This window comes from Diaphorina citri, unplaced genomic scaffold (assembly GCF_000475195.1).
Source record: "Diaphorina citri unplaced genomic scaffold, Diaci psyllid genome assembly version 1.1 scaffold336, whole genome shotgun sequence".
Taxonomy (NCBI): Eukaryota; Metazoa; Arthropoda; class Insecta; order Hemiptera; family Psyllidae; genus Diaphorina; species Diaphorina citri.
Window position 1 is genome coordinate 1 of NW_007377771.1, and position 20000 is coordinate 20000.

At 37.5% G+C, this 20000-nt stretch overlaps 1 protein-coding gene across 1 annotated transcript in view; it reads right to left on the reverse strand.

The window, feature by feature from the left end:
* Positions 1 to 4388: 4388 nt before the first annotated feature.
* LOC103507702 (dipeptidase 2-like) overlaps positions 4389 to 20000 on the reverse strand; it is an 82548-nt gene continuing 66936 nt past the window's right edge. The window contains exons 5-8 of the mRNA XM_008472201.2: positions 14006 to 14145; positions 8030 to 8184; positions 6980 to 7156; positions 4389 to 4484 (exon numbers count right to left, since the gene is read on the reverse strand). Of these exons, the coding sequence (XP_008470423.1) occupies positions 4389 to 4484; positions 6980 to 7156; positions 8030 to 8184; positions 14006 to 14145 (568 nt within the window). The remainder of the gene's footprint in view (positions 4485 to 6979; positions 7157 to 8029; positions 8185 to 14005; positions 14146 to 20000) is intronic.

Below are 20000 nucleotides of genomic sequence, written 5' to 3' on the forward strand. Positions count from 1 at the left end.
CGGGCGGGAATCGAACCCGCGGCCTAGCGCTTACAAGGCAGACGCACTACCAACTAAGCTAACTAGGCTGGCTAACGAGACTTCAGTTACCAAATACGAGTATACATAGATTAGAACTTAAGGTGTGTTCACACACAGTCGACCGGCCATCGATCGACGAGGAAAATCTATGTTGTCGAGGCAGTGTGAACGTGTCAGTCGACATCGATCGACGTCGACCATTATCATGGGGAATGCAACGAGACTTCAGATACCAAATACGAGTATACATAGATTAGAACTAAAGGTGTGTCCACACGCAGTCGACCGGCCATCGATCGACGAGGAAAATCTATGTTGTCGAGGCAGTCAGTCGACATCGACTTTGTGTGGACACACCTTTAGAGTTCCTAAATTGAAACCTAATGATGAAGGGTATTTGTATGTAAACTTTTACAATATAAATAACAAGGGTAACCTACATTTTACACCTATTACATCTAAGTTGTAAATATTCTGTTAAATTACAATAATTTTTCTTACAATGAAATAGACTTTCTGAAATAATAATAATACAAATAATATACAGTCGAACCTGTCTAAGTGGGAATCCAAGGGAATCTAAGTTGTAAATATTCTGTTAAATTACAATAATTCTTCTTACAATGAAATAGACTTTCTAAAATAATAATGATACAAATAATATAACTACAGTTGAACCTGTCTAAGTGGGAATCCAAGGGACCGACAATTGTTTCCCAATTATCCAGGTTTCCCAGTTAAAAAAGTGTCCTACAAAGAGGTTGCCGTGAAGGGGCCACGATTTTTTTAATCAAGGGGTCCGAATTAAGGGTTTGGGGTCCGACATTGGCACATTTCCCCTACAGTTTACGCCGAAATAACTTGGTAACTAGCTAACTTTGCCATCAGGGTATTTCTTCTGTAGAAGCGCTTTAGCGCGCCTGAGCGCTTAGAGACTCGCGCTAAGCGCTATTATAAGTACGAATCGGCGCTTCTGATCCTAATCAATGTACACTCGAGTGTAAAAAAATCGAAGCAACCATTTCCATTCCTTTACATCGACATCCTTTTGTGAATGTTCTGATAATATTTTTCTTTTTTATACGTTTTTTGGTACCAACTAAGAACTGATGTTTTTGTCTAGATGCTGTCTTTGTTTCTAGTTAGCTCCGTTTTCAATGGAAAAATGGTTGACAAAAGAAAAAAAAAAATGTGAAGTCAAGTTTTTTCCAAAAAATTCTAAAGTCAATGCTTCGATTTTTTTGAACTTGAGTATAGTTTTGGTAACTTTAGTGGGCTATCTGTATGAAAGACTCAAAGAGATTTACTATACACATTGTAGTCGGTTCTAATATACGAACAATCTAATAAAATCTAATTCTATTTTTCTAACCTATACATCAACAATAGATATATATATTCTATAAAACTGAAAAACGGTTGATAAAGGCTACCTCTATTTTTTACCGTTACCTCTATTTTTTTACCATTATTTTTACAGGGTTTTTAAATGTTAAAATAAAGTTATGTTAGGAACGGATGCAATTTAAATTTACAAATATTTCTATTGAATTAAAACCTAAAGGATAGAGTATCACTTTTTCAAAGTACCTAGGTAGCTATTGTAGATGTCTATTTTCTAAATTCATGTTACCGAGATTTTTTTTTTTGTTTTCGATGTCTCTTACCGTTTACGAAATAAGGGTTAAGCAACAATGACTTTGGTTAATGTCTGGATGGGTGACTATCCGATTTTAATTCTCAAGAAATGACATGAAATTGGCAACATTGTTCGTCTTAAGTTAAACTTAAGTTTATCTTTAGATTTCATACATACGGGGGTAAATGTCCCGAGCAAAGCTCCCTCGCAGGCAACGCATTAATGTGTTTGTGCGCATATGTTTCTGCGCAGTTCTCTCTGCTCCTCCGCTAGCGCGCTTGCATAGTGGCGCTGCCTAACGGGTTCGATTCCCGTCCGGGGCGGATTTCATCCTGAATGGATAATGTTCGTTCTCGGAACGGCTGACTTTCTCCTATCCTTCTCTCTTCGATTTCTTTGTGCATTAATTGAACCTGAAATAATAACAAATGAAAATAAGACCGGGTGTTCAATACGGAATCCTGTACCGTGTCAAGTAAGAGTGAGCGAACTACACGAGCGCGCGAACTTGAAATGCCCTGTATGAATAAATATGACTATCTATGGTAAATTCTTTGGTGTGTTATCTTAGCTTTTGATGACTTGAATTGACACAAGTGTACAACAAAAATAAATGAAATAAAATCAAAGGAAAAATTAAGGCCCAAGACCATACTTTGAAATGGTCAAAGAATGAATTGGCCAATTAGAATGCAGTATTTTTGATCAAAGTTTAAAATTCTGCATTCTGATTGGGTGATTTACTTGATTGATTAGATATCTAACTATATCAAAGTGTGGCCCTGGTTTAAGGATACTTAATTAATAAAAAATAAAAATTTCGATAGAAAATGTTGGTAGTAGAAAGTAAAAAAAGTTACATTAGAATATTATTAGAACTAGAGGACTGAAAAAAAGTACAAAAGTAAGAAGAACATAATTATTTAATTATTTATATTATTACCTCTCTATAGGACCTATATCTACAAAGAGTTAAAATATACAAATTTGTCATAAATACAGGTGTACACTGTACCTAAATAGGTACATTCAATTTTTACTACCTACCTATTAAATATAAGTAGGTAATAACTTGTAATGGGTAAATATTTATTAACCTTACTAGCAGAAAAAGTTACATTAGAATATTATTAGAACTAGAGGACTGAAAAAAAGTACAAAAGTAAGAAGAACATAATTATTTAATTATTTATATTTTTACCTTTCTATAGGACCTATATCTACAAAGAGTTAAAATATACAAATTTGTCATAAATACAGGTGTACCTAAATAGGTACATTCAATTTTTACTACCTACTACCTATAAAATATAGGTAATAACTTGTAATGAGTAAATATTTATTAACCTTACTAGCAGGTTGCCCGTACTTCGCAATGAAAAAATTGATCATAACTCGAGATTGGTTTTGATTTTGGCATCCTCTCTTTTTGTACACCTAGGTTCAGTGACAAAGTCCAATCATGTTACTGTCATAATTATAGTCTGTGTTCTTATATTACTTTACACATTCAATGTTATGTTTTCTTATATTACTGTTGGTTTAATTTTGTGTAAATTGGTTTAATATCGGTTTAACGTTTAACAGGAGAGGTTCGTTTGGTTCAGTCATGTTTTTGACATACAGTCCGTGTTGAAAAGTTTGATCATAACTCGAGATTGGTTTTGATTTTGGCATCCTCTCTTTTTGTACATTTAGATTCAGTGACAAAGTCCAGTCATTTTACTGTCAAAATTATAGTCTGTGTATCTGTGTTCTTATATTACTTTACACATTCAATGTTATGTTTTCTTATATAATGTTTAATTGGTTTAATTTTGTGTAAATTGGTTTAATATCGGTTTAACGTTTAACAGGAGAGGTTCGTTTGGTTCAATCATGTTTTTGACATACAGTCTGTGTTGAAAAGTTTAACGTCACGTTGGTGTAACATACATTGGTTTAATATCGGTTTAACAGGAGAGGTTTATTTGGTTCAGCCATGTTTCTGTCATGCAGTCTGTTTTCTTGTGTTACCTTTTTGGTTTACTTGTTGATTAATGTTTTGTTTTGTTGTTTCAACATGTTATAATTCTTGTGTAAATTGGTTTAATATCGGTTTAACGTTCAACAGGAGAAGTTTGTTTGGAGGGGATTTGACGTCACGTTGGTTTAAAATCGGTTTAACAGGAGATGTTTCTGTCATGCAGTCTGTATTCAGTTGATTTAATATCGGATTAACAGGAGAGGTTTGTTTGGTTCAATCATGTTTCTGCCGTACTGTTAGTATGTTTTCTTATTTTATCTTTGGTTCAATATCAGATGATTGTGAATGAACTTACGAATGTTCCACGGTAGATCGTTGTGCCTGGAACATCAAAGGGTTAAATTTGTTAAACTACTTTTAATTCAAGAGTTTCATTTTTACTTTCTTTATCCTATCCTATCCTATAGGAAGGAAAGTAATGTAATTTTAAATTGGTTTCATAGGGGGAAACTGTAACTGCTAAGGTCTTATCGTACCGAAATCGACGAAAGAAGGAAGACAGGATAGGAGAAAGCCAGCCGTTCCGAGAACGAACATTATCCGTTCAGGATGAAATCCGCCCCGGGTGGGAATCGAAGCCGCGACTCGCGGCCTAGTGTAAGAGGCCTTGATTGGTCTCTCAAACAAGATGTGGAAATTTTATATTTTGTTTAATATTCTTCATCTATGAATTTTCTCGATTTAATCCCCCCATTCGTGGTTTTAGCCGTCAATTTGGTTAATCTGTCGCATGGTCTGCACGGAGGTGTGGGAGAGGTCTATGAGCATGCCGAGCCGGTTGCATTCCCGCACCACCAGCTGGGAAACAGGGGAGGGAAAGAAAAGAGAAGTTAATATCAAAGGGTAAAAAATCTGGTGTGAACATCACACGACTTTCTATTACATTTGAGGAACACATATTTGAAAATAAAAGGGAAATTTGTTGACACAGGGAAGTATCGAACCCGCAACTTCTCAACCGTAAGTCGGACAGTTCTAGAAGTAGCACCATTCAATTCGTCGTGAAAAATCACATGGGTTTAACTATTCACATGCTTACTTGGTAACGATTCACGAATAAAAGAGAAATTTGTTGACACTGGGGAGTATCGAACCCGCAACTTCTCAACCGTAAATCGGACATTTCTAGAAGTAGCACCATTCGATTCGGCGTGAAAAATCACATAGATTAGAATATTCACATCCAAATGACCAAATTTTTTCGATGTTCTCTCTCTCTCTCTCTCTCTCTCTCTCTCTCACTCACTCTCTCTCTCTCTCTCTCTCTCACGTAATTGAAAATCTCTAATGATGTTCTTATCCCTCCTCCTTCTCCTCCCTTTATCTTAATCACTCCTTCTTGTTCTTCTCCTCTCCTCTCAGTATTTCTCTGCCACTTCTTCTACTTTACTTCTTCATTTTCTTCTTCTTCTCTCCCTCTCTATGTATCTCTCCCGTACTCTCTTTCTTCTCTATTTCTCAGAAAAATCTTCTTCTTCTTCTTCTCCTCCTCCTTCTCCTCCTTCTCCTCCTTCTTCTTCTTCTTAATCAACTAACTCCGTTGTGACAGCATTTTAAGGTCGAAAAAAAGAATGAAAATTTTCAAATTTTCAAAAACTCTCTGTGTCAGAGTTTTCAAGTTTTCATTTAGGAAAGGCGTGAAAAGGCGTCTCGAAAAGGAAGAAGCAAAATGCGTGTGAAGTCTATTCTTCCACTTCATTTACCAAGTGTTAAATTGTATTGGTGACTACAGGATGGTAAAAAAAACATTGCTTTTGAAGATAGCGCGAACGACATGTTTTAAGACATAGTTAAACATCTATGTCTATGTGTTAAAACATGATTGCCTGGTCTGATTTTGATGAAATTTGGTACACATTCTGCTAACACTGAATTTTGGATCATAACTCGAGATTGGTTTTGATTTTGGCATCCTCTCTTTTTGTACATTTAGATTCAGTGACAAAGTCCAGTCATTTTACTGTCATAATTATAGTCTGTGTTCTTATATTACTTTACACATTCAATGTTATGTTTTCTTATATTACTGTTGGTTTAATTTTGTGTAAATTGGTTTAATATCGGTTTAACGTTTAACAGGAGAGGTTCGTTTGGTTCAGTCATGTTTTTGACATACAGTCCGTGTTGAAAAGTTTACGTCACGTTGGTGTAACATACATTGGTTTAATATCGGTTTAACAGGAGAGGTTTATTTGGTTCAGCCATGTTTCTGTCATGCAGTCTGTTTTCTTGTGTTACCTTTTTGGTTTACCACACATTTAATGTTGTTTTGTTGTTATAACATGTTATAATTCTTGTGTAAATTGGTTTAATATTGGTTTAACGTTCAACAGGAGAAGTTTGTTTGGAGGAGATTTGACGTCACGTTGGTTTAATATCGGTTTAACAGGAGATGTTTCTGTCATGCAGTCTGTATTGAGTTGGTTTAATATTGGTTTAACAGCCCTCTCTCTCTCTCTCTCTCTCTCTCTCTCTCTCTCTCTCTCTCTCTCTCTCTCTCTCTCTCTCTCTCTTCATTTTTTGAACTTTTCCATTTCTTGAAACGAAGAGTTTTATAAATAACAGAGACAAACCGCAGATTGCGGCAGATTTGAAATACCGTACCTTTTGAAATTTTAATTATTTAAATAAGAGAGAGAGGCCTAAATCTACCTACAAAGGAGATGGTTGGTTTCGAACTTTTTAGCTTTTTTTTCAAGTCAAACAGAAAGTTTAGCCAAAATATTGTATAATCCAAAGAGACATAATAAAATTAGTTACACTAAGTTCAAGAGTTCAGTCCTTGAGTAGGTAGAGGAACTAAAGATGCGTTCACTTTGTTTCTAATAATTACTTTACGTAAGGTAAGGGAACTGAAGATGAAGAATCATTTATTTTGTTTCTAATAAATACTTTACGAAGGGAAAAAATAAAGAGAAAATCATGAAAAGAGAAAATGATTAGAAAAGAACTCCCTTCCAATTTCCATTAGGCTGGGAAATAAACTCATTAAAGTTTCTCTTATCAGGTGAAACAACATTAGGAAAGTTTTCTTTCCAGGTTTGAAAAAAAAGAGCCTTCATTATTGGAAGTCAGATAGGATCATCTTTACGGAAGGCTTACGGTAATCGATGCTGATTTTGTAAGGTAAAGAATTAAGTTTTGCTAATAATAACCAGCCTATTTCAATCTTTGAACATGTAGCCTCCTATAGTAGGTAGTCATGATTTCATGTAATTCTGTTGAGTTTTCCTTTTTCACAGGGGCGGAACTGATAAGAGGGAAATTTTTTAGTGGGAAATAATTTCACTCACCACTAGTTTGAGCACAGGGTCGGGCACGTTTCGGGGAGAAGGGCAGAGGGCGAAGGCAGACGAGTGGGAGAAAATCACAGGGGCGGAACTGATGTTGAGGACGTGTCGCATGGTCTGCACGGAGGTGTGGGAGAGGTCTATGAGCATGCCGAGCCGGTTGCATTCCCGCACCACCAGCTGGGAAACAGGGGGAGGGAGAGAAAAGAAAAGTCAATATCAAAGGGTAAAAAAACGACTCCAACCCAAAGTCGTAACTTCAACCCAAAACGGATAGCCCATCCCTGAAAGAAATTTAGTTAAAAATAAATAAAGTCGTAACTTCAACCCAAAATGGATAGCCCATCCGTGAAAGAAATTTAGTTAAAAATAAAAAAAATATACAGTAATCAGTAATAACTATTAACCATTATTTTGATTAAAACCAAAATAAGGGGAGTACTCTGACTTTATTGGGTATGTGGATTCTTGGTCCCCCTTGCGAAAAGTCTGGCCTGTATGGCATAATACCTATAATAGAAGAAAAACCTTGTAAAACCTGCCATAACAACTAAAAAAAGTTGCTGTGACATTAAAATAAAATACCAAGTTTCTTGGGAAATGTGAAGTCCAAAGCTGTTAAGTTGCTTGTCGCCCCGTTCAAGAAAGAACTTTGCGCTCTACATTTCGGAGTAGTTTGACTTCACAGGAATTATTAAACCTAATTAATATTGTAATGTTTTCAAATGTTTTTTTTTCTGTAAAAAGGTATTTCTGACATTAAAATAAAATACCAAGTTTCTTGGGAAATGTGAAGTCCAAAGCTGTTAAGTTGCTTGTCGCCCCGTTCAAGAAAGAACTTTGCACTCTACATTTCGGACTAGTTTGACTTCACAGGAATTATTAAACCTAATTAATATTGTAAGCATAATTATTATTGTAATGTTTTCAAAAGTTTTTTTTTTCTGTAAAAAGGTATTTCTAGAAAAATTCTTAAAAAGGTCTCTGAATTCTCCAAAAGTTACCTACAAATTTAATTCAAAATAATTTTCTGATTTATGAAATAGGTCGGACGTACCATGGTGTAGGACAGGCGTGGGTCAGGGTCAAATATCGGACCCCGAGCTTGTAGAACATGCGCAGAACGGCCATCGAGTTCCCCAAAGAATGGCCACCTTCCACGCCTATCATGCTGGCGATTTTACCCTCCCGATGGACCGCTCGGATTTCTGGAGGGAGAATCAAAAAATTAAGCAATAAATAAAAATAGAGAAACAATCAATCAATCTTCTTCTTTCTACGCCTTTTCCCGTGTACAGGCGGGGTCGGCGTTTTTCGTCAGCCTCTCAATCAGTCCTAACTAGGGTGCTTACTGGGCTGAGATTTGGTTTTGGCTGCAAATTTTACGAGCGGATGCCCTTCGCACTTAACCTTTGCTGTTTCTTAGCAAGGGGAATTCAGGCTGGTATACTTTCGCATCTAACCTTTGCTACATGCTGTTTCAAGTTTAAATTCCCCCAACCAGATTAAGCTGGTCTACTCCCTGTTTAACGTCCCCCAGTCAGACAAGACGGTTAGAGTCGTTAGAGATGTAAAAGTTACGGCAGAAGAACACCCAAATAAGCATCATTCAATAGGATAAGAGGAAAGTCGTGTGATGTTCACACCCGATTTTTTTCGGGTCGGCGTTTTTCGTCAGCCTCTCAATCAGCCCTAACTAGGGTGCTTACTGGGCTGACATTTGGTTTTGGCTACAAATTTTACGAGTGGATGCCCTTCGCACTTAACCTTTGCTATTTCTTAGCAAGGGGAATTCAGGCTGGTATACTTTCGCATCTAACCTTTGCTATATGCTGTTTAAAGTTTAAAGTCCCCCAACCAGACTAAGCTGGTCTACTCCCTGTTTAACGTCCCCCAGTCAGACCAGACGGTTAGAGATGTAAAAGTTACGGCCGAAGAACACCCAAATAAGCATCATTCAATAGGATAAGAGGAAAGTCGTATGATGTTCACACCCGATATTTTTTCCATGGTAGATTTCACCAACGACTCAATGAGAAATTTAACTAATGGGAGAAGACAGGTTCGACTGTATTTAAATAATTTATTTAATTATTAAATAAATATTTAAAATATAAACATTTATTTATTTATTTTCCTACCTAAATACCTACCTAATATATTTTCTAAATACCTATTAATATTTGGGGTTAACTTTTTTTCCGTAATACTTATTTGGCACGACACTGATATTATGCTTAAATTAATACCTACATAAATGGTAAATAAATGTACATTAATTTAATGGTAAATAACATTTTAACCTAGCAAAAATATTTCTACACTTAGAGCGGGGACCACACTCGGAGATTAAACTATGATAAAATTTTAATCTTGGATTAGGCAATCTGAGAGCACAGATTTGTAGTAGGTAACAAAATTTCTTAAAAAAAAAAAAAAAAAAAAAAAAGACATACCTACGTTATATGTACGTGCGTATAAATTGTGACATACTTTAATTTTTGAGTGTGGGCCCGACCATTAGTTTTTTAATATAAAATTTTACGACATCAAAATTATAGGTTTATAAAATTACCTAAATATTGGGTAATATGTTTAATATTATTTCTCATTTTCTACGTCAAAGGGAAACGTAGAAACATGAAAAGTGTGAAAACTCCTCAAGCCAAGCGTCAAGCATTGGAGGTTCCGTAGTTAAAAAATTAATTATTAATTAGGTAAGTAGGTAATTAAATTATAGGCAGATCTGGTAGGTAGGTACCTACTCACAATATTATGATCTTGGTATTTTGCCTTGGCGGGGCGAAGCATAACCGTACTCTTTAAGAATTAAGGCCCGAAAATGCGATTCCTTTATTTAAAAAGAGGTAAATAAACAAGTCTTGTTAAATTTCTCCTAATATTATTATTAGATGTTCCGATTATACTTACATATAATTATTAATGTACCTACGCCATTGTACACGCTTATGACTTGGGGAGTTTTGAGAAAATAAAAATATTGGAAATCACAACCTTACTGATGAGAATGTGGACAAGATTTGTAGTGTTGAGCCGAATTTTCTAGGAATTGCCAAAATTATTTCTCTGAGTGGTACGGCCTCGGACCAAAAAAAGATCGATGTCGTCATGTTTGTTGAATTTCCAATTTTTACCCCCACTCCTGACGCAGAGTGAACGCCGCATCGATGCGGCGTAGAAATGAAAAACAGACAAAAAATGGAAAAAAAGATGCCTGTACATTTGGTCTTAATTCGTGAATTTTTGACTTTTTCCAGTTTACCTAAACTTCTTCAATTGTTCGCCCTCCTAATACCTAATAATTAATTGAGAACCAGGGGCGGCTATTCAGGTGAAGGGAGTGAAGGGGCCCTTCACCTGATTCTAGGCGTAAAAACATCTATAATAATTAATTTAATGACTCAAATAATGAAAAAAAAGTATAATAATATTGTAAAGTGTACCTAGCTATTCTAAAATACATGCAGCGCATTCTATTAGAAATGTAAAGAAGTACTTCACTGGCTAGATTTCATGAAATTTGGCAAGATTTTCATTTCAAGTTAAACTAAAGTTTATCTTTAGACTTCATACATACGACGGTCAGAGTGGTCTTTAGAGCCCGCCACTCACAATACGTTTTATCGCATGCGATGATCAATCAGTCCATCGCAGACGATAGAACTCATCGTGAGTGGGCAATTTCTTTCCGATAAGTTCGACTGATCGATGATCTGATGGAAATAAATTTTCGATATTTTTATCGCATCAGTTGAACTTATCCAAAAAGGCCATAGATTTTTTCTGAAGTGAGTTTTTTGACGTAGTTTACCTTACCTGTTCAGCTTTGGAGAGGACGCGAAGGAAGTTAAGTCCGGCTAATTTCTTCACTTGAGTCTCGGTCCAAGTCGTATTAGATCTATTTCTACAAAGTATTTGCTATAGAGTATCTTAATATTAATAATACATGCAGCGCATTCTATTAGAAATGTAAAGAAGTACTTGGAACTGTTGATAATGAATAGTTTGTTCTACATCAGTAGGTACCTGTGAAGCGATCATCCCAGGCTCTTCTCATTACTAGGGTTGCCATGACAACCTTAAATTTGCGTACAGTGTTGTTGTCGTGCGTACTCTGATACAAGTTCATACGAGTTCAAGTGAAGATCTGTTTTAAACCCCTTCTCAAGATGATATTTTCGTGAATGGAGGGAGGGGTAGTTACCGGGGTACTATACTAGCCGTTGGGCACCCAGACAGGATTTAATTTTAATCAGTCTCAATCTTTTTTTTTCGCTCGTAGCATGTTATTTGTGTTTTTATGTTTTATTAGTTACTTTGTTTTGAATTAAATACCTGCATGTTTTATAATACTAGGGTTGCCAACCGTACGTTATTTCCGGAACAATCCGTATTTTGCATGCCTTTGTTCCGGGTAAAAATCGGGAAATTCGTATTTTTTCACCATTTTGCTAGTTTGTACCGTATATGCCGGAAAAAAAGTTGGCAACCCTATGTAATACTTAATAATAATACCTACTAATTTCAGTATTGTAGAGTGTTCCTCGCTTCGTCACGGATCTGAAATGGGAACAGAAAAGTCCTAGATTAGAAGGACGAAATGGTAAAGTGTTAGACGATTTTATTTTTTACTTGGAAAAAACGGCCCGAAATCTTCCAAGAACAGAGTCGAAAACCAGTGGTTTACGTATTGAATATACCTACCTAAAGACCCGTCCCCACTTTGTCGTGAGTTTCATCCGATTTTTTTCCGAATGTCCTGTAAATAATGCTATTTAAATAAGTCTTTTTCCTAACTACAAGTGGAAACGAGCCTTGAGCCTCACCGTCGTATGTATGAAAGCCAAAGTTAAACTTTAGTTTGACTTGAGACGAAAAATGTTGCCAATTTCATGTCATTGGTTGAAGGTCTGTTTTTCATTCCGACGTGGGTGCGATGCGAACCCGACGCGTGTTTTTCATTCCACTTCCCCTACTTTAGCGTCAACGCTGCGTCTTAAATCCCTGATGCGAGTCTCGAGTAGCTTCAGGTTCCGCCATATTGTAATTGTATTGAGGGAAATGAAAAAAATGTTTCGTAATTTCTCCACTAGATGTCGTCATGTTTGTTGAATTTCCACATTTCACCCCCACTCCTGACGCAGAGTGAACGTCAAGTTGACGCCGCATCGATGCGGCGTAGGAATGAAAAACAGACCTTTTGTTTATCGTTTGAATTCAGGCATATTAATAGTATTATAATAAAAAAAATAGTTAATGCCCGAAAATTTCTCGAAATCTACCGCATTACCTCAGTCGTATTGTGTAAATGTATGGACCTATCTACCAATCTGGGTATGTGAAGAAGATCCCTACTCCATGATCCCTATATCCATACATCCAATTCAAAGGAAACTGGCTCCTTAGTCTTTTCCTCGGATAAAGACGCTTTAACATTTTCTAATAAGGTCGTTAGCGCCGGATCCTTGGTCCTTTTGAATTCATCTGTAGATTCTAAATTGAAGAAACCTCGCCCTTTACCTTACTATACTCTATTTATTTCATTTTAACTAGCTAGGTTCAATAATATTCTTGAAAAAAAAAAATGTTGGAAAAAATATATTTAAACAAATAAATAAATAAAACGTCGATAAATAATTAAATAAAATCATTTTCATAAAACCTTATCAAACTAAAAACATAAACGAAACTCAAAATGTTGGTCGAGAGCGGAACATTTCTCTCCCACAGTCTCTGCTTCCTGTGTATTTCTTATGGAGATTTTAGCGATCAAAAATTTGATCATATCTCAGGATCGGTTTAGATTTTCGCAAAATTCTTTCTTATTGCACACCTAGACCATAAAAGGAATATTCCTAGCAAATTTCAGCTTTCTAGGTGTTGTGGTTCTCGAGATAGAGCGTGGTTCTCGAGATAGCGATCAGTGTCTGAACTATGAAATGTGAATGGATCTTGTTCTTATAATATAAGATTTCGCATCTAAGTAGTATTATTGCGGATTGGTAAATTATTTATTTTCTATAGGGATGTATATTCGTAGGTAAATCTATACAAATGATCTATCTAATATCCTTGATATTATAACTTACCTATAACGTCATCTATACTGGAGTTCAGGCTGCAGGTGAGATACAGAGAGTAGAAGCTAACCATTACTATTCCGTCGTTTAAGGCCTGGAATCAAACATTCAAATCGATTTATCTCGGTATCTAAAAGTCGTAGAAGAAAAAGAAAAATTCCGTTGGTCCTCATTTTTCCTGCTCTATGACTTTGAAACAGCACTCAAGTAAGCGCAACTGATCTATTGTCCAGACATTCACCCATCCGGATAATAACGAAGTGGAACGTTGATTAACTTCAGTGATCCATTGGAAATTGATGTAGGTATTCGACGTGCTATCACACCTCTGCGCTGGCGTCGACTGAAGGTCCGTTCCTACTTGTCATTCGGGAAAAAAATATGTACTTACCACCGATGGTAAGTCCACACCTAAAGAGGGGAAAGTTACGTCTGTAACTTTTAAAAAGGCTTACCCCTCAAAGGGACCCTCAATTGGAACAAATCATATCGAATTTTAATTTTTAACCCTTTAATTACCTTTTCTAAGTCTAGGCAGATCGGTGTGAGACCAGCTGCTCTTGGACCACGGCTCCGTCACACTGAGATCCGAGGAGAGGTTGAAATTGACCAGATGATTGTAAATTCCATACCTCGGCTGGGATCGAACCCACGCCCTCCTGATTACCAGGCGAGCGTCTTGACCACTACGCCACCGAGGCAGGTATTGATGTAGGTATTCGACGTGCTATCACACCTCTGCACTAGCGTCGACTGAAGGTCCGTTCCCACTTGTCATTCGGGAAAAAATTATATACTTACCACCGATGGTAAGTACACACCTAAAGAGAGAAAGTTACGTCTGTAACATTTAAAAAGGCTTACCCCTCAAAGGGACCCCCAATTGGAACAAATCATATTGAACTTTGATTTTTAACCCTTTAATTACCTTTTCTCAGTCTAGGCAGATCGGTGTGAGACCAGCTGCTCTTGGACCACGGCTCCGTCACACTGAGATCCGAGGAGAGGTTGAAATTGACCAGATGATTGTGAATGAACTTACGAATGTTCCACGGTAGATCGTTGTGCCTGGAACATCAAAGGGTTAAATTTGTTAAACTACTTTTAAATCAAGAGTTTCATTTTTACTTTCTTTATCCTATCCTATCCTGTAGGAAGGAAAGTAATGTAATTTAAATTGGTTTCATAGGGGGAACTGTAACTGCCAAGGTCTTATCGTACCGAAATCGACGAAAGAAGGAAGACAGGATAGGAGAAAGCCAGCCGTTCCGAGAACGAACATTATCCGTTCAGGATGAAATCCGCCCCGGGTGGGAATCGAACCCGCGACTCGCGGCCTAGTGTAAGGGGCCTTGATTGGTCTCTCAAACAAGATGTGGAAATTTTGTATTTTGTTTAATATTCTTCATCTATGGATTTTCTCGCTTTAATCCCCCCATTCCCCATTCGTGGTTTTAGCTGTCAATTTGGTTAATCGGCTGGAAAAGATTCGAAAACATGCACCCACATTCTGATGTCTCTCTCTCTCTCTCTCTCTCTCTCTCTCTCTCTCTCTCTCTCTCTCTCACTCACTCTCTCTCTCTCACGTAATTGAAAATCTCTAATGATGTTCTTGTCCCTCCTCCTTCTCCTCCCTTTATCTTAATCACTCCTTCTTGTTCTTCTCCTCTCCTCTCAGTATCTGCCACTTCTTCTACTTTACTTCTTCATTTTCTTCTTCGTATCTCTCCCTCTCTATGTATCCGTACTCTCTTTCTTCTCTATTTCTCAGAAAAATCTTCTTCTTCTTTTTTTTTTCTTCTTCTTCTTCTTCTTCTTCTTCTTCTCCTCCTCCTCCTCCTCCTTCTTCTTAATCATCTAACGCCGTTGTGACAGCATTTTAAGGACGAAAAAAGGAAGGCATTTTTTTTTTTTTTTTTTTTTTTTTTCATAGATACACATAGATATTTCATATGTTTACATATTTACTTTGAAAATTTCGACTTTTTTTTGTAGTTCTGTAAATGTAATACCTAGGAAGTCGTATGATTACTTAGTAAGTAGACAGTTATTTATTTATTTGTATAAATTTACGGCAATTCCCATTTTTACAATCGAAAATTATCCTAATACAATTTAACATTAAAAAACTAATAGACTAATACTTAATAATAAAAGTATGTAGGTAGTAGATATACTAAAAGTACATTGATTCAATTTTTAAATAATTCATGCAGCTTGTCCTTGATTTGTTTCTCTGACATAAAATACGTCAATGGTTGAATCTTTGTCAATTGCATCGTTTAATTGGCGCGTTATTCTATTTACAGGACTATTTAACATGTATTTTATTTAACATGTATTTAAGGAAAATTTATGTCATTAATTTTTCTATTTTCGATAGTTGTAATGTTATTCCTTGTCAATATTTCTGAGTAATCATGGTTTAAAATTCTATGTCCTTCCTTAAAAGCTAAATGTCGCAAAAATTTACGTTGGACGGATTCAGTTAATTTTGAACTTACTTCATAATATGGTGACCATACCACTGATGCATATTCTAATAAAGGTCTTACAAAGGTAAAATACAATAGTTTGAAAGTTTGGGGATTTCTAAACTCTTTTGAATTCCTAGTTACAAATCCAAGTGTTTTCATGCCTTTATTTCTAACTATAGAATAATGATTATGGAATTCAAGTTTATGATCCATTACGACCCCTAAGTCTTTAATTTCTCTCTCTCTTTGGAGTGGTACATTATTGATGTGGTGTTTGTAGAATAGGATTCATCTTTCTATGGAATATTATGGTTTTACATTTATTGACATTTAGATCCATTTTATTGGTTTGACACCATTCATGTAATTTATTGAGAACATTTTGCAAACTCATAGTGTCCTCTCTGCTTACTATTTTCTTGCCTAGTTTTTTGTCATCAGCAAAAAGCCAAAAAGGGGTGTCAATAGTGTATTGTATGTCATTTATGTACAAATTAAACAATAGACCACTGTTGTGTCCGCCTTGAGGGCTCCCCGATGTTACATTGAAAGGGTTAGAGTAATAAGCTTTTGAATTTTTCGAGACTTTATACAAAACTTGTTGTGAGCGGTTTGAGAGGAAATCGCAAAACCATGATAATAGTGGATCCGCGATTCCGTACGCGCTCAATTTTGCGATTAGTATGTTTAAATTCAATTTGTCAAAAGCTTTGGAATAATCAGTCAGAATACAGTCAAATTGAGCTCCGTCATCAATAACGTCATTAACATAATCAGTAAAAGACACAAGATTGGTAGTGGTGGATTTCATAGGGACAAATCCGTGTTGTTGTTGCTAATGGTGATAGAACCGGAGAAATTTTCTTGTACACCAGTTTATCTAATATCTTAGGAATGGTTGAGATCTTGTTTATTGCTCTGAAATTCTTAACGTCTTGTTTTGAGCCGGATTTTTTGTATATTGGGATGACAAATGACGATTTCCATATTTTCGGGTATTTACCTGTATGAATTGACTCATTGAAAAGAAAAGAAAATGTAATGGTTTGACTAGAGCACGAGAACAATTTTTTAATAAAACGGGTGGGATTAAATCTGGTCCACATGACGAGTCGTTTTTTAGTGCTTTTAGGGCTTTTAGAATGTCCTCTTCCTTTATGTAAATATTTGTTAGAGGCGTAATTAGGCTGTCACGAAACTTGAATTCAGGCGGTGCTAATTGTTCACTCGAGTACACGGACGCGAAATTTTTTGCAAATAAGTTGAGAGAGAGAGAGAGAGAGAGAGAGAGAGAGAGAGAGCAGAGAGGGAGAGATGAAATAGGGAAACAGACACATGTATAAGAAAGAGGAGAAAGAGAGTAGAGATACAAAGGAGAGAGGAAGAAAGAGGAGAGAGAGAGGATACAGGAAGAAGAAAGAGAGAGAGAGAATAAGAAGAGAGAGATGAAACAGGAAAAGAGAGAGAGATGGAGAAAATAATTTCCGGTGTTATTCAGGCAGAATGAGATAGAGAGGAAATGATGTGGTTTCAAATGAGAGAGAGAGAGAGAGGCAGACATATAGAGTAACAATAAGCAACAATAATGCAACATGGAATACAACATAAATACATAATCGTGTATGCAGATACCTACCTTATTTACAATACATAGGATGAGACTGAAAAGTCCTTTTTACCCGTCCAGTCTAAACGCCTTATGAAAAGGAAGTTTGTGGATAAGAGGGGAAAGACAGAGAGAGGAGGGAAGAGAGAGAGAGAGAGAAGGAAGGGCGAGAGAGAGAGAGAGGAGAGAGGGTGGTAGTCGAGAGAGAGAGAGGGTGGTAGTCGAGAGAGAGAGAAGGGAGGGAGAGAGGGTGGTAGGGGAGGGAAGAGAGAGAGAGAAGGAAGGGAGAGAGGGAGGTAGGGGAGGGAAGAGGGGGGTGGGGGGGGGGGGAAGAGAGAGGAGGAAGGAGGGGAGAGAGGGAGGTAGGGGAGAGAGAGAGAGAAGGGAGGGAGAGAGGGTGGTAGGGGAGGAAAGAGAGAGAGAGAAGGAAGGGAGAGAGGGAGGTAGGGGAGGAAAGAGAGCGAGAAGGAAGGGAGAGAGGGAGGTAGGGGAGGGAAGAGAGAGAAGGAAGGGAGAGAGGGAGGTAGGGGAGGGAAGAGAGAGAGAAGCAAGGGAGAGAGGGAGGTAGGGGAGTAAAGAGAGAGAGCAGGAAGGGAGATAGGGCGTTAGGGGAGGAAAGAGAGAGAGAGAGAGAAGGAAGGGAGAGAGGTAGGTAGGGGAGGAAAGAGAGAGAGAGAGAAGGAAGGGAGAGAGGTAGGTAGGGGAGGAAAGAGAGAGAGAGAAGGAAAGGAGAGAGGGAGGTAGGGGAGGGAAGAGGGGAAGATTTTACATTAACTCTGCGTTTACAAGTTACAAAACTTTACAGACATTCATTTTTTTTCCATGGCTATAGGGTAATAATAATAGACTCTTGAGTGGAAGGTAACCACTAGGTGAGGTTAACGCCGGAGGCGTTCTCTACCACCTAACCCTTAGAGCTCCATTACTGAGTGGAAGGTAACCACTAGGCGAGGTTAACGCCGGAGGCGTTTTCTACCACCTAACCCTTAGAGCTCCATTATTATATGGTCAAAATCTCAAATAAATGAGGATAAAATTCCATGCCTCGGTTGGGATCGAACCCACGCCCTCCTGTTTACCAGGCGAGCGTCTTGACCACTACGCTACCGAGCCAGGTAGGTGTTTTTCCCTCAGCCGGGATTTTCTTTCTTTTCTTCCCCGAATCGGGGTGGCTGCTCCAAATGTTCGGAGTCCGACCCACAGCAAAGGAGCAGAATGAAATCTCTCGGGCTTCTCGGGAAGGGCCCCCTCGGCCCCCCTCAAAGAAAGCCCTGATCTATACCAAATATCACCAAGGAGGTGGTACTTTATTCTCGTAATTTAAATTGAAAAACCGGGATCTCACGTCTTTTTGCCGAAAAACGGAACCTACAATAATATAAATATGGGAATTGAATTTCCCAGATTTTATAAATCAACCATCACAGCATTGCAGACATATCGTTATTATTAATATATGACTGCGTACCACCTAAAATGTATCCGCGTACCACCAGTGGTACGCGTACCACCGGTTGAGAACCTCTGCTCTATGGCATAGAGCTTTTTGCTCTGAGCTCGATTTTTTCTCCTTTATTAAAAGATGAGTGTTTCACCGCTGTTCGTTTTTATTTCGTAGTAATGAAACAAGTGCTACATTAGATTCGTCTGTGTCGTAGCATGTCTCTCATTAGAGGGGCGAGAAGAGACACCAACAGTTCTATGCGGTTTGAATTTTTGCTTCGGTGGTGTAGTGGTCAAGGCGCTCGCCTGGTAAACAGGAGGGCGTGGGTTCAATCCCAGCCGAGGTATGGAATTTTATCTGTTAGTCCCTTAGCCAGATTAAACAGGTCTACACTCTCTGTTCAAATTCCCCCAGCCAGACTAAGCCTCGGTGGTTTGGTCAAGGCGCTCGCCTGGTAAACAGGAGGGCGTGGGTTCAATCCCAGCCGAGGTATGGAATTTTATCCTCAATACTGGTAAACAGGAGGGTGTGGGTTCAATCCCAGCCGAGGTATGGAATTTTATCCTCAATATAATTTGAGAATTTGACCTACTGCTGGAGTAAAGGGACTTTTCAGTCCTATGCGAGCAGTATAAATTATTTATTATTTATTATTCCCTCTATCATCGCTTCTTTCTCTCTGCTAGATGCTCTATGCGCTATGCCCCACTCTGTTTTGGGTCTAAGAGCACAAAAAGACCATTTTGGACTTAGTTGTAGAGGTAAACAGCCCTAAAGGATGGGCTTTGCTTGTACGAATCTAGTCTAAGAAAGACAGAAGAAGAAAGGAAAAGAGACCAATGGAAATATAGGAGGAGAAAAGAGAAAGAGGGGAGGAGAGAATGGGATATAAACAGGAAACCAGATAGGTTGAGAGAGAGAGAGAGAGCAGAGAGGGAGAGATGAAATAGGGAAACAGACACATGTTTAAGAAAGAGGAGAAAGAGAGAAGAGATACAAAGGAGAGAGAGGATACAGGAAGAAGAAAGAGGAAGTATGAGAATGTATTAGGAAAAAAGAAGAAAAAGAAGAAGATATGATAGTATGTATAGAAAGGGGACTAGAGAGAGAGAGAGAGAAAAGAGAGGAAAGGGAGAGAAAGAGAAGAGAAAAAGAGAGGAAGATAGAAGTTTGTTGTTGGAAAATGTTGAAAAGAGTAAAAATGAGGGTTGTCTCCCTGGTGGCAGAGTTGAAAAGTTATTATGAGAAAAAGAAAAGTAATAAATAGAGAGAGAGAGAAAGAGAGAGAGAGAATAAACGAAAGAGATGTGCCCTGAACTGTCTTGAAGATATACGAAAGAGGTTCCAAGGTACAATATTGAAAAATAATAATGATAATAAATAAAATCACTATATG